Source organism: Musa acuminata, chromosome BXJ2-2 (genome assembly GCF_036884655.1).
Source record: "Musa acuminata AAA Group cultivar baxijiao chromosome BXJ2-2, Cavendish_Baxijiao_AAA, whole genome shotgun sequence".
In the NCBI taxonomy this organism is placed as follows: Eukaryota; Viridiplantae; Streptophyta; class Magnoliopsida; order Zingiberales; family Musaceae; genus Musa; species Musa acuminata.
The window spans coordinates 33912267-33927299 of NC_088339.1; the positions used below are offsets into that span (position 1 = coordinate 33912267).

Here is a 15033-nt window from a genome sequence, read left to right on the forward strand (position 1 = left end):
TCTACCCACCAAGTTTGTATGTAATTAACCTAGTGAAGGCAATTAAAATAATACAATTCACATTAAAATAACCTACCTAGAGAGGCAGATTAGTTCCTAGTTTTTATACATTGTCAAGCTAGATGCATCAAGTGGTTAATTGAAATTAAACTAGTAAATAAACAAAACAGCAGATTAAGTGGATCTATTTGGAATAGAAAAATAGAGTCTACTTGATCTAATCTATAATTAAAAGTATTTTCTCTTTATGTGCCTTGAGAAAAATACTTTAAACCACTAAATGCAAATGCTGATAATCCTAATATTACTTGAACATGTATGATGAAGTTATCAGCAGTGCTTATGGTATCAAAAGAAGAAGAAGAAGAAATAACTACTTGAAATGCTCAAAATAAAAGTAGGAATATGATTATCCAAGACTGAAAGGTAATGAAATACTGATTAAGGTTTATTTGCCCTTGATGTTCAGTTCCCACAATCATTATGGATATTGATCTTATCAATCATAAAATGAATTCTAAATTTTATGAAAATCCAGGAAAAGGCAGTTCATCTTTTTATTTTTATTTTGGTAACCAAATATATAGAATTAACAGCATTCACTTGTTAGTTTCCAAACAGTCCAAAACCATCATTTTTCAACTAAACTTAACCCCTCCAAGAATATCTAAAATTCATAAAGCTGGTTCGTCATTTTATTTCTTAGTCAGTGATTGATTATTATGTCAAATGTTAAAAGCATATGAATCATTTTAGTATATTTGTCTGCTCTATCACTTTTTTTGTTGTATCTGTCCCTGTTAATCATTTTAGTTAAAGAAAAGTAACTTATTATTATTATTTGTTAAGCATAAGGATGAAAGATTTACATGTCCTACAGAGTAGCATATGTTCAGAGACTGAAGCTACCATTGAAACTTACGAGGAATCAGAACAAAACAGTATGGAAATTAATGAAAAGGATGCATTTCTGTGAATGTCAGAGATAGCTACTGCTTTGTTCACATCAATCAATCAAGGGATGTGGCCAAAAAAAACATAGCTCAAATTGACAGGACATATAGGTAACTAAGGGCTCCCATGAGATCATAACCCTTCTCCATCTTTCTCATTTTTACTGACTGACCCACTTCCTACCTCCATTACTGAAGTCCCCACCTATCATTTGTTTGTTGCTGGTTGACACAGAGTGTGCCCCTGGTTTTACATATCAGAGGTTCATAGAAATATGGACTCTACTTGAGGCCACATTTTACACTGTATCAAGAAATATAATGACTCATTCACTGTTTGCAGGATAAAGTACTTGTGTGAGATTAGATATTTCTGACTAAGATGCAGAGACTGTTAGTTTATAACTGGATTGATCTAATATCAGATGTTGTTTTATGTTCAATCACAAAGCAGTAATCCTCAAGTGGGATGATGCATTTTTTATGTTTCACTGTTGCAGCTTCATGTATGAGTTTGAAATGAACTATGGTTTGTCAGCTCTAAGATTTGGGGTGTAGCACTTAGGGCCCATGAGCTGGAAAGATAATAAAATTGTGGGTCCCACAATGTGCCATGTGGATTGTGGACCCTCTTCTCATGGCAAACCAATTGGTCCAAACACAGCTTAGATATTTACTGGTGAGGATGGTGATCCAACATAATTAAAGCATGCAAGTACTAGTACTATTCAAGCATATAAATGGACCAATTGAACAGCTCTCTGTAGAGGAAGGAATCTCCAATAGGCTTTAGCTCAGGGAAAGTATAATTCAGATTAAAGCAAAAGCACAGAGAGAGAGAGAGAGAGAGAGAGAAAGTTCCTCTCTCTCATTGTGATAATTTGGGGAAAAAACTAGATAGTTCCTCTCTCTCTCTCTCTCTCTCTTTTTCTCTTCCTTCTACTTCTGTGAAGTTCTATTTATCACCTTAGCTGTCCAGAAAAAGTTGACAAGAACACCTGCAAGGCCTTAAGAAAAATATCAAGAGTTCCATCAAAAAATAATCTTATTAAGCTCCTAATTGTAATCATGACTTCATGAACTAATGTTTTGTGTGACACACACAGATTCCTTGAGCTCCAGCACACAATGAACTCAGTGGTCTGTCTAAATGGCATATTTTGTGTGAGATGAGATAAAATAGAATCTGGATCAGTACTTGAGACAGCATAAATCCATTTGTTTAGGAGGATTGCATCGACAAGGAATATGCCAAACAATTTACCGGTCCTCTAAACAGTTCAATGTTCCTTTGGGTTAGAGTTAGAAACAGACAAATATTTCAGCTTAGTGAGAGAAACAAATAGCACAAGCAATGCACATATCAGCATCAACAATCTAATTAATCTGTCTGAAATAAAACTATCTCAACATTTCTTGACCGGTGAATTGCACAATGCAGAACAAGTCGAAAAATAAACAACATAATCATGTCCATTTCCATGAATTGCGCCACCCACAAAACAATCCAAAATTTCCACCACAACATGAGCACAAATAAGCTGTATACCATTCACTAAGCAGCCTCAGCTTTCTGCAGAACAAGCTTCTCTATCAGTTCTGCTGCTTCTTGAACCGTGGTGATGTTCTGAGAGTTGTCTTCATCAACACTGATGTCAAACGCCTCCTCCAGACACATCACAATCTCCACCTTAAACCCAAAATAGCAGGAAACAACATTCAACAATGATGTCTGCTTAAAAGACGTGGATCCGATTCAGGTGAAACAGAATACCGTGTCCAGTGAGTCTGCACCAAGGGAAGAGAACTTGGACTCTGGAGTGAGGCTCGTATCGTCGGAAAGTGCCAATTGCCTCTTCACAATGTCTATCACTTTGTTTACCGTCTCCGGCTTGGCCTAGAATCAACGTTTATTAGCCACGAGAATCCTACTTAGCAGATGAGGAGGAGGAAAAAGAACGAAGATAACAGAACATACGGCACAATGAACCCGAAAACGCGAGGATCTCAAGGAGGGAAAGCCGAGCTTTGATGTGCCAATCGTGACAAGCATCACACCTGAAGTAACTCCATTTGCCTGCATTACATGGATCAGTGACATATGCAGCATTTTTCATAAAGCTTAGGATCTACGGAAGCGGATGAGGAAGAACACAGAGGAGCCTAAGTTAAAGCCCATGTGGATGCACACTTATCACTACAATTTCCTTTTAGTTCCATCGGAACTTTCCTTCTCCTCTGTTATATCCAAACACCTATCGACTTCCTTTACTTGTTTTTCCACGGCTATCACTCCAACACTGACAAAAGGTTACTAGACATAAAGTTTCTTTCCATATGCCATTAAACCAGCATGGTTTGTTCATCCTATGATTCTGCTCTAACCTGGTCGAGCAATCAAGTCATAAGCTTCACAAAAGAGAACACAACCATTCTAAGGATCGAAAGAGGTGACCTGGTTACTCCGGCTAGCTGGCTTCAACGATGCGAACCGGACAGAGGCAGCAGATACCGTAGCCATGGGGGAAGCGGAAGAAGAACAGGGGAACTGCGAGGGGGAGAGAGCGAGCAGAGACTCGAGAGGAGGCAAAAGATGAACGTTGCGTTTATCGGCGTTTGAAGAGCAGGGGGTGGCGGAAACGCTATCCGCTCATCGGCCTCTATCCAAATTGTGGGTCCCATCGTCATCTCCATCCATGGCTGTGAATTTTTTATGCACTTATATGGTACACAGATATTAAAATTTTAAATAAAATTATATATGATAATTTTTTTTCTTCCAAAAAAAGTTGGAGTTTTTTTTTTTTCTCCATCAACTTTCTCATTTTTCTAATAAAAAAATTTATCATTTGTATTGAACTCATATATATATATATATATATATATATTATCATTTGTATTGAACCCATATATATATATATATATATATATATATATATATATATATATATATATATATATATATATATATATATATATATATTTATATATATATATATATGTATATGTATGTATTACATACACACACACACACACTCAAATCCTAGAAAAATTGATTGGAATCAGATCGAAAGAGAGATCCTTTTCTCTCGTTCTTTGCATTATTTTTCATCGTTACGACCGGATTTTCGCTGATAGGTTGCGACGTGATCAAAGGAGACCACTTTTCCTCACTCTTTGCATTAGTTGTGGCCCAGATTTGCAGATTAGAAGACCTAGTTTTGGCCCATCGTTTTCACTTGTCCGCCGGTCCATTCCCTGAAGTGCGATGGGCATGTAGAACTGGATCTTTTCGTGGATGCCTGTCAACTGTTTGCAGAAATTTCGAACAGAAATAGGGTTTCTTTCGTTCACCTGAATTCGGGCTCATGCCGAGTGCAACAGGTTCCTATAAGCTGCACAGATTTTGTTTTTTGTTTCCAAAGCTTTATAGAAATGGGCAGCATTTATTATTTTGATCAGTCTTTGCTCGATTCCTTATGTTGAAGTACTTTAGTTCTTGCAGCTGTAGTAAATGTTGAATTAGTAAATCATATGCATGTGCTTCATAGCATAATTTGAATCTTTTTTGTTTGAAAAGTAATGTAATTTGTGCATGCTTGCTCTGGAATCAATCAAAGTTCTTGGTAAGATCGTATGTTGAATTCTTTCTCATGACATTTGTTGGTAGTGTCTGACTGCAAATGATACAATATAGATTTTCACTGTGTTTATTACTGGTCAAAAGATCCTAAATGGCAACTAATATAGTGTACACTTGATCAACCCAATAGATGCAGAGCTGGTTGGCATGACTGCGTCGGGATATCCATCTCTCAGCTTCTGAAAGTCTCTATTCAGCTTTGATGGACCTTGGATGGCATCTAGTTTATCTTTCATATGAAGCTACCTGCTAGCAGCCTTTCACTATTTCTCATAGTCAAAATCCTACACAATTTCAGAAGAGGAGGAATCAAAGGAAAATGACACATCTTTTGTCACATTTCTTTTTTCTGAAATTCTCAAAATTACTATAGTTTCTCTTTGGTAAAACACCTGAAGTCGTCTTTGTTAAGCTGTTCGATAGACATAGGATCTTCAATCATTTTATGCTATAACTTCTGGTATCCTGATTCTGATCTTGATCCTGGTTTCGAGATTATCTTGCAATTAGTTACTACTCTCGAGGTGCTTCTCTCTACTTATCTCATTTTGCTTTTCTTCCTAAATAGATGCTGATTTTTTGTTCTTCTACTGTTGTAGCAATTGAAGAAAAAAAATGCATTCCTTCCCGGATTTAGCTACTCTCTTTTTCTTCAATGTGTATGACATATGTTGGCACATTAGTTCCTTAACCAGAGGCACATGACTTTTTCTTTTTTGATAATATTCTTTCACTTCCAGATTTGCTTTAGTAGAATCTATCCCGGCATTTTGGTACACCAGCAAAACTTGAAATAAAATTTGGCCATATTGTTGGCATTTGACTGCATTGCAATTTACAATACATTCAAGTAATCATTCCTTTAGGCTACAACAAATGAAGCCTCGTCTTTTTGCCCCTTAAAATTTGTGTGTTGCCTTGTTACTCTTAGTTCGATAAGCATTTTAGATTGACACAAGTACTAGTGTAGTCGATAACTGAAGTACATCAATTCATCATTTAGTCAATATGGTGGGGCATTTTTTCTTCTCAATCCCTCACAGTTCCTTCTTAACTCTAGAATGGTGCCATCAAGAGAAACACTGTCCGGTCAAGATGTTGGCGGGGCCCTAGGTTCTGACAATTTGCAGTTGTCATGATAAGGGTGTCAAGAACTAATGTAGCTGCTAAATCAAACATTTCAAAAATGTTATTGTCCATGCACATGCATTGCTTTTCTTAGCAGGCAGAGGCCACCATGCTAGTCCTATTTACATGTTCTTTTCATCTTCACAGAAGCCACCTTTCAAGCTTTGGACCATACCCAAGAGCTCCAGATCCTTCAACATGATACATTGCATTCAGTGCATGCCATCTGCAGGTCAACAGTTGCAGACAGTTGTTTCTGCCACCCTGTCCGGAAACAATTTGGCAAAATGGGCACACCATTCTCAGAAAGCAAGCCATTCAGAGAATCCAGTCATGAAGAAGTGAGGAGCATGACTCATCTGCAAGACACCTTGCTTCATAGCCATGAAACTCGTGCCATCAGAGAAGTGTTTCATGGCATCTATGAGCAGCTTGATATGTCTCATATGGGTAAGTCAATTTGTGGATTCATGCATGGCAAGTTATTTTGACATGATATCAGACAGTAAAGAAGTATTAGGGCATGGCAAACTCATCGATATGTTGTGTAGAGAGTAGAGACCAACCCCATCAAACTGTCTAGATTTTAATACTCTGTCATGTTTGTGATAGAAGTCCTTTCTCTTTTTTTGGTTACAATAAACATCATTCCAACAGTAACTTGACAATGGCAGTCTTTGATCTGACAGATACTTGCAGAAGTTGATCACTCCTACCAATGATTGTGGGAGCGTTTAGATGCTATCCCACTCGATGAAGAGATCTCGAAAGGGATGAACAGGTAATTTTTAATTAGAAAAGAAAAAAAAACATCATGTATGGCCCAAAATGAAAAAAGAAATATGAACGTTTGTATTTCGTAAGACAAGCAACTTAGCTGGTCGAAACCTGCATCTTATCTTGGGTAACAGAGGACCTACATGTTCTTGGCACCATGTCCTTCCAAAATGATATTGTATTCTATCCAGTCAGTGATAAATGTCACTTGAATATTATCAGTCAAAATCCATTTCAATGTTCCAAATAGTCTATTCTGATCTCTATATTCAAGTATATTTGAAACCGATTTCAGCGTAAAGGAAATCGTGATTTGTTTAGTTCTGATTTGTATCAGACATTCATTTTTTTTACATTCTTCCTTTTTATGATAGTTTCTATTCACTATTTGTTGAATATTCATGTGTAAATAAGTACAAATTTCTTATTTGTGGTGCATCGTTTCCTCAAAAAATCTCTAAGCAATGCGATGTTCTCATCTATGAAACAGTCCTCGATGCATTCTTGAGTTGCTGATGATGATAGCTGTACCTGCATCTTGCGTACTAAACTAGCAGTGTTGTTGACTCATTGCAGATTGCAATGTGCATGTCGAGATCACTCCACATATCATTATTGGCAGAATCTTTCTCCAAATAGATTGGACAAAGCTCATCTTTGTCAAAGGTGAAGCAGGCTGTGGACAAGGCTTGACCTCTTGTGGGCAAGGGCGAAGCATGGGGAGACTTAAAGCTTGTAAAAGACAAAGGAGCAGCAGCCATGTGGGAATCAGTCACCCATCCACCTCAAGGACAGCCCATGCCTGCATCAAGACGCCATGCAAGCATTTATATCCATTGGCGGCTTCCCCCTCCCTCGCCACGCCCCCCACCATGCAGCCGTGCCTCCATCCCCTCCTCCTCCTCCGCCGCCGCCGCCGCCGCCCAGCAGCCGCGGCCGTGAGCCCGCAGTGGCGCTCGATCTTATCACTTTGGCTTCCGGAGCTACAGGAGCCATGGCAAGGAAGCAGCACCTGAGACAACACTTTGTGCTTCGCTGCCATGCGATCCATGTTTACGTTGTTGCTTTCTCTATCATAGCCCAAGTAATATGTTTCACCCTCGATGACTCCATGTACAGATTATTCACAATGCAATAGTAACTCTATGGAATGCACTGTTCTTCCACAAAGGTCTCATCGATGGCTGATCGATGAAAATGATGCCTTGTTTTCGATCCCAATACGTTCCTCTTTTTCCACTAGATTTTGTTGTAGTTGGAATAAGCATCAATTCTTCACCGGAAAGTTTGGTTAATGTTCGGTTTGTTTAAGGGAGTGACATGACATGACTCTCCCTCGTAGGAGAATCGATGCAAACGAGGAAGAAGGTAAGGAACGATATGAACAACCACGAGGAAGAAGAATAGCAGTGAAAACAAAATAGAATTATTTTACTGTGCTCAGTACATACGCAAATTCTACCCTGTGGTCGAGTAACCAACAGCAAGGATCAGCTCTTTCCGTGTCTTCCTGCCTCTGCCCTTTCTCTTTGTTCTTCTTTGGTTGTAAGTTTCTTTGCTCGGTGCAGTTCTGTAGAGAAGAAACACTTCCACATGGGCAGGAACAGGCAATATGAACAATGAGAGTACTTCGGTGTTGTGCCTGCTGTTCGTCCATGTACATGCTGAGGTAAGAGCAAGCAAGAAAGGTAGGATTAGAAACCAAGGGAAGATGCAGAAGATAAGTATGGTTCGTGTTGGTCACCATAAGTTGCTGCCTCACCAGTGAGACTGCAGGAGCTACATATAAATCTCTACTGGAAAGAGCACATGTTGATAAACCCTACTTGATCAAGAGACCCTTGTCTTTGTTCTCCCACTTGCAGGGCACTGCCACCATCCTGCGAAAGATGTATAGGACTTGGTATGTTTGGTGTCCTTGATCCACATAAAGTTGGCATCAGAGGTAAACTTTCTTTTCTTTTTTGCCTCTCGAGGAAGAAGAGATCAAACCTGATGAGAGAAGCTTGCGGGTCCTTTGACCTGCAGTAAAAGAGGTGTTGAATCGTCCATCACTCGGTAACCTGTTGCTCCATTGCCAAAAGCCTTGGCTTGAAGTTGATTGGTTTGCTCTGCCGAAGCCATCGCCTCTGGTATGCTTGTCATCAGCTTCTGAAACTTCCATTAGCATCGACCCAATGAACCACTGAATGGGATAGGAGAGAGCTGAAGGATGAAGCTAACATCCCTATCTTACCTGAGGTTGGTCTATGCAATCACCAAAGTCCACATTGAAGCCATACAATATGGGGCTCAACGAGGCGATCTTCATCGACAGAAACTGGAGAAGAGTTCGATGGATTCAGAACGGTGAAAGACAACAAGAATACTTATCAACTCGAGAATTTGCTGGTTGATTACCTCAACTTGGTTTTGCAAGGACTGAACATAGTTGATTATCTCATCCAGCATGAGAGCCTTTCCGGTTACCTACTCGGTCGAAGCACGAAGACGGTGAAATCTAATGCTTACACAGAGTGGAAACCGATGCATCATCACATGGGAAGCCCTGTCACTTACCTTCTCACATCCAGGAACAAGGCCTTGTAGCATCTTCATTCTTTCGCTAATCTTCTCCCTTCTTGCCTGAAACCAAGCCATGGTTGAAGCTAGTCATCATGGAGGTCTGAAGAAAGCTAGCAATTCAATGTGTGTTCGAGTGTCGTCGAGTAAGTACCCTTTCTGCAAGACTGTGGCTATCCGTGGCTTGACCTCTTCTTGCTCTGACATGAACGTATCCACCAGTGGTATCCAAACAAGCTTTTGACCCTTTGGAATCATTGGGTTTAGGTTTCTTCTCCTCTGTTTTCTTTTGCCCGCCTCTCAGTCTCCTCTGTTTCTTGATTTCCCCCTCCTTGGTATTCTAGCGACAGAAAGAAGAAGAACTTAGCTAGATGATCAAACAGCCTGTGTAGATCGGTTGTTGTTACCTTGAGTTCACCAGTGATCATCAAGCTGGCCTCGTCTCTGCTCTTCCTTTTGTTCTCAGCATCGTGGGTTTCGGAAGCCACCGGGGAGCAAACAGTGTGACTATCGACCGAAGGAGCACTCGTACCATAGGCACTGGCATCAGTGGCCGGCGCCACTGGGCTTGCTTCGGATGGGTAGGGGTAGGGGTAGGGGAAGCAGGAGGAGGAGGAGGCATTATTGGCCATCTCCCCACCCTGCTGTGGAACGAGAAGCATCTCGGCTGGGCTCCTTGGGAAGTAAGGAGAGTCCAGAAGAAAAGGATGGTGTTCTTGGTACGAGAAAGCCATCGTGAAGGGGAAGGAAGGGTGATGAGGAAGGGATCAGTAGCAGCGAAAGGAGGAGGGTGGTGGGCGATGGCAGATCGGTGGAGCGCTTAATAAAGAAGACGGGATTGGCGCTGGTGTGACGCCTGTGTCGAGGTGGAGCGACACAACACACAAGGGGCAGCCTCTGCCGACCTCCTCTGGGCCACGAGGTGCAACCCACGTCGCTGTCTCCCCCGCTGTGTCGCTCGGCCGAGACACACGTCCTTCGTCTCCATATCCTTGTATATTGGACTGCTCTTATCGCTTCCGCTGCAACCCTTCTCTCTCGTTCACTACTATAAAGACCTACGACAGGAGTGCACCTCTCTCTCGCGCGCGCGCGACATGGTTGGAGAAGAGGGTGGACGAAATGGTCGGGGGGAGGATCGACAAGGCGGGGCTGGCGGTCGGGTGCCGACCTGAGAGGGGAAGAAGCAAAAGGCGGACAGGAGTTGCATTTGGTTAGACGTCTCATGGCACCGATCAAGACCGAGGGGCTCACGTCTCCTTAATCTTGTCTGGTCAAGGGGGAGAGGACTCGGCGAGGTGCCATTACCACCTGACACCACCGGATGACCCCCCTCTTTCCACTGGTTTTGTGTATGATCACCACCTTCATGCTGTTGGTGGGAGTAACAACAGGAGGAGAGGTCTTCGAGTTTATAGAATGGGCACCACTGAATTATGATAGGGAGGGCTGGGAAGAAGATTAATAAAATACTTTATATATATATATATATATATAGGATATGATGAAATTAAATTTAATCAATGAAATGAGAAAATCTATAAAAAAAAATTAACTCAACCTGCTTTATTAGAAGAAATTTAAAAGTTTCGATGCTTTGAGAAAGTAAAGAATGATTTTTGAATATAGACTTATTAGTAAAAAATCACTCATCCAATTTTAAAAAGCTTTTTAAAATCCCAAAAGGGAATTGAGAATTTATCTGATAAAAGATAATATTATTTTTCCGATGAAAAATTCATATAATGGTGTGTGTATATAATGAATGATATTTCCAACTCTTAATTCACTAATGACCTTTCCTCCAGTTAATATTATACTTTAATCATTTTTTATTACTAAACCTATCGATAGTATTTTCAATGTCAGTATAACAATCAATAATATCTAATAAAAAAAATCATGACACCAACTCTTCAGAACAATTAAAAATAGCAAAAATAAAAAAGGGAATTGGGACATGTCGGCCTACAGTTTTACTATTTAACATGTAATATATAATTGTTCTTGGAAAGCTCCATTGGGCATACATCTCGACAAAGATCAACATACTCCAAATCGCACCCGATGCATTCTTGACAACAAAGTTGGGTTTTAATTCTATCACATCGATTCTTGTTGACATGATTTAATTCCGCCCAACTTGACACAATCCAAATATTCTTTTTGCTTGAGGATTAGTATTTCTTTTATGTATCCCTCTCAAATATGAGTTTGGTATAAATATATATTGGGAACATAAATAAATGAATTACATGTCAATGTAATTAACCTTTGGAAGCTACTCTAACTATTCATACTAGTATTAGTCATAACTAATTATGATGTGATTTAAGTTCTTTGTATTCTTATAATTTTCTAAGTCAAACAAAGCAATAATATTAGTCTAACAAACTAACATGTGATTAAGCACTCAAAATTCTTAATATATTCGAAAAATCTCAGTATTAGAAAGTATAAATATGATATGTTAAAATTTAAAGTAAACAAAAATCCTATTTCTACACTTTGTAAAGATATATACATGAAAAATCAATTAGTTTTTTTGGCAAGAAACTTATAGGAAATTGTTTATACTCTGTTTCATCAAATTTAAAACATACTCATTGTAGGAACACTACAAATATAATAGCCAATAAGAAAAAGAGTTGACCATTAAAGTTCCCTATTAGCCCGAGCAGTGAGGCAACATTCTGAGTATAGTATGATGATGAGAAGAAAAAGCCTGTAATCCTCAGAGGTATTCTCAAACAAACATCTACTTGGCGATGATCCGAATTACCGCCTCTTCTTGCTCGACTTCGATGGAGTTGCAATCACATAGATGAACAATCCGACCAGTGTCAGAACAGACACCAATGATCCATATTTAGCTAACAGCCTCTGCATATGAATACGGTTCTCTTTAGATGGATCCGCTGAAGGACTAGAAGATTTTGAGAACTATGATGAACAAAGCGAAAGCAGCAGACTTACCTTTGCCTAAGGAAAGTTGAACCACAGCATGCCAGTTTTTGCAGAGAATGCCGGCACATGAAAGTGCAATTTGAGTATCAAATGGTAACGAAAAAGAATAAGCAAATGTTAATGGAACAAAATGGCATGTGGATTACTCACCCATTCAAACTTCTTTTCGGGAGGCTTATCAGCAAGAACGTCTATTGGCAGAATGGGGGTAGAATAAGCTTCCTACAAATAACAAAAAAAGATCATTCGAAGTTAGAATATCGGTGTGGATTCTTAGTTTGAACACAACATCTTAGAGAGTTTACAGGAACTTGGAAAAAATAATCAAGCATTCTAACAAACTTTTGAACATTTAATAACTTTCTAACAGTAATTCCCACAGCAAAATAACTAAGGTTTCTTAAGCAGTACCGGATACATCCTTCTTCATGCCCAGCAGCTTTGGCTGGGAGCCAATATGACGCACATCATGGACTCAGAATGTATCACCTAAAGATTTTTTCATGTCGCTTTATGAACAAGATATAAACCATACCCATAATGCAGCCTTTGTGGGAACACGAAATTTGATGACAGCAGGAGAACCATGGAACATGCCCTTTGTTTTAGACTCCAGTACAAAGGAGTGAGAGGCAGAAGAACCACTGAAAGTTACAGAAGTCATATTGATTATGATTATGGCTTTACGATGAACCAGTTCTTAAATAGGCATACTCACCCATCAAGTTTTTCCCATGTCTTTGATGTTCTGCCAGAGACGAGATCAAACATATCTTGGGACCAACTATCATCGTTCATAGTCACATCATATGCAGTCCTGAAACACATTATCAATTAACATCATTGCATGCAAATCAACAAAACACTATCATTAAAGTATGTACTAGTACTAGCTACAACAAAAGACTTGTATCTTGAACACTTGTCGGTGATACACTTCAACATATGTTACTAGAATATAACAATAAAAAATTAGCCATGGACAAAATCAACAAAACACTATCATTAAAGTATGTACTAGTACTAGCTACAACAAAAGACTTGTATCTTGAACACTTGTCGGTGATACACTTCAACATATGTTAGTAGAATATAACAATAAAAAATTAGCCATGGACAAGAATCTGAAGTGTTGGTGAGACCTCATCATGTTAGCCACCATGATGAATTGAAAAAAGCTAATATTGCATTTAATTAGAATAATATTTCTAATTAAATCAGTTGCATTCAAAAATCTTCTTAGGTCTCCTGCTAGCTAGCCTCACACCACTAGTATTAATCGCCTCACCTCATATAACTGTAGCAACTATAGAAGCCATCATGATACTAGTTTAATTGTCTGACATGTCATAGGTCCACCATGACATAAGTAAATTCCATGAATTGGAGGCACAGTAAAGTAGCTTGCGATCGGGGTTATCACAAATGGCCCATCCGTTGGTTCTTTTTACTCCAACGTTGGCAGGAGCCTTGTAAACTTGGCTGCTCTAGCTAGAACCGTAGTGATAAAAAAGTCAAATTCTAAATCCAGAATGTAACTAAATGATATCCCCTGAGAAGTAGGATTTAAGTTCTTTAATTACATGTCCTTCGATCTTCCAGTATGGTGCTCCTGCCTAGTATAGCCAAGCGACATCTAGCAAAGATGCTCATTAATATGATCCATTCTTAAGGCAAGCTCATGTATTTAGTTGTTCCTTAAAAACCCTGCATTGAAGAAACAAAACAACCACAAAAACAAGAAATGCACACAGGAGACCTCAAACAAAAGACGAAAAGTAATTTGAATCAGTTTCAACTCAGTATACTCAACAATTGATATATAATCTATGTCTAAAGTTGTGTTTAAAGTTAGTCTTCTTTAAGTATTTTGAGATGAGTCTGCATCACTTCATTGCTCCTTTGCTTCAGTTTACTCGTCCAACTTATTTCCAAGAGTCCTCAGTTAAGTAGGAGTTGAATATTAATAATAGTGGGTATCGACCAAGGGAAGTGCCTCATACAATCCATTTGTGTGAAAATAAGATTTTATTGGATGTTGCAACCTCCTCCCTTATCTATATTCTTCAATTTCTTCGCATCTCTCTAATATCCATATCAAAAACCTAATCGTTACATCTATTAAGTGATTCACTTATGTAGCAACTGACTTCTTGCTGTTCAATCGAGCAACACTTCTTAATTTGCTGATTTTAATATTATCAGACTTCTATCCAACAGTATTTCTGTCTTGAAGCATCATCAGTTTTGCAGTCCTAAATAGTTGTGTGTTATCATCAGATCAAAAACGATTGAACTATTCTCAAATAGTCACTATAAACAACAACAATATTATAATAAAAAAGAAAATGTAACTAAACTTCTTAAATCAAATGCCATAGCGCTACTGATAGCTTCAAATATTAACTAAGCTGTTAATATGTCAAGATCAAAATAGAAGGCATCACAGCTTCATACGTACGACATAAAGGCTCACCTCGGGCGTCCACCCATCACAGCCCGAATCATTAGATCAAGCGCTTCAGTGGCAGGATAAAGTTAACACTAACAGGGACGCCACAAACATGAAGCTAAGATAAAACAGGATTCAAACAGAAATTTACAGCATATCTTAAGCTATCCACTAATGTTGTGTCTATACTTGCAAGAAATCGATCCAGGAATTGATGCTACGATCCCATTAGATCAGGAGACTGATAAGAGAAACTATAGATCTCTGGGTCTAACTCACGAGGATCCTTCGTTGTAGAGGTCGATCGAGACGGAGACGCGCTCCACGCCACTTTTGAGCCGCGTGAGGCTCACCTTCTTATGCGCGACCAAAAAGGGGGCATCGGAGCTTGCCAACGCCACCGAGGACGCGACGATGAGGACCGCCGCGAGGAGGAAGAGGTTGAGAATTCCCGATCTCGGATTCGCCATGGTTAGGGTTTCACAGGTCGTCGGAAATCCTCGACTAGGAAAGAGCCAGAGCTAAGGATTTGCTCATAATAAACCCCCAAG

The 15033-nt window shown here is 39.3% G+C and overlaps 4 protein-coding genes across 5 annotated transcripts; 1 reads left to right on the forward strand and 3 right to left on the reverse strand.

The window, feature by feature from the left end:
- Positions 1–2314: 2314 nt before the first annotated feature.
- On the reverse strand, positions 2315–3580 carry LOC103976770 (acyl carrier protein 4, chloroplastic-like). The gene is made up of 4 exons (XM_009392091.3): positions 3409–3580; positions 2932–3030; positions 2728–2850; positions 2315–2643 (listed from the first exon to the last, which is right to left on the reverse strand). Exons 1-4 carry the CDS (start codon positions 3472–3474, stop codon positions 2509–2511), a joined length of 423 nt encoding a protein of 140 aa, XP_009390366.2. The 5' UTR covers positions 3475–3580; the 3' UTR covers positions 2315–2508.
- Positions 3581–3994: 414 nt separating this feature from the next.
- Positions 3995–7709, forward strand: LOC135605078 (uncharacterized). The gene is made up of 4 exons (XM_065094765.1): positions 3995–4337; positions 5872–6174; positions 6414–6505; positions 7078–7709. The coding sequence occupies exons 1-3, from the start codon at positions 4322–4324 to the stop codon at positions 6428–6430; spliced, it is 336 nt and encodes a 111-aa protein (XP_064950837.1). The 5' UTR covers positions 3995–4321; the 3' UTR covers positions 6431–6505; positions 7078–7709.
- Positions 7710–7911: 202 nt separating this feature from the next.
- On the reverse strand, positions 7912–10395 carry LOC103976836 (transcription factor BC1-like). 2 transcript variants are annotated; one of them, XM_009392161.3, is made up of 8 exons: positions 9471–10395; positions 9218–9403; positions 9061–9126; positions 8902–8970; positions 8738–8821; positions 8494–8658; positions 8264–8381; positions 7912–8165 (listed from the first exon to the last, which is right to left on the reverse strand). In XM_009392161.3, exons 1-7 carry the CDS (start codon positions 9795–9797, stop codon positions 8295–8297), a joined length of 984 nt encoding a protein of 327 aa, XP_009390436.2. In that variant the 5' UTR covers positions 9798–10395; the 3' UTR covers positions 7912–8165; positions 8264–8294. The 2 variants fall into 2 exon arrangements, with proteins under 2 accessions (XP_009390436.2, XP_018676630.2); XM_018821085.2 differs by having other exon boundaries at positions 8494–8652; positions 9471–10394.
- Positions 10396–11620: 1225 nt separating this feature from the next.
- On the reverse strand, positions 11621–15033 carry LOC135606236 (uncharacterized). Its single transcript, XM_065097191.1, has 5 exons — positions 14762–15033; positions 12749–12847; positions 12566–12674; positions 12040–12252; positions 11621–11946 (listed from the first exon to the last, which is right to left on the reverse strand). Exons 1-4 carry the CDS (start codon positions 14950–14952, stop codon positions 12148–12150), a joined length of 504 nt encoding a protein of 167 aa, XP_064953263.1. The 5' UTR covers positions 14953–15033; the 3' UTR covers positions 11621–11946; positions 12040–12147.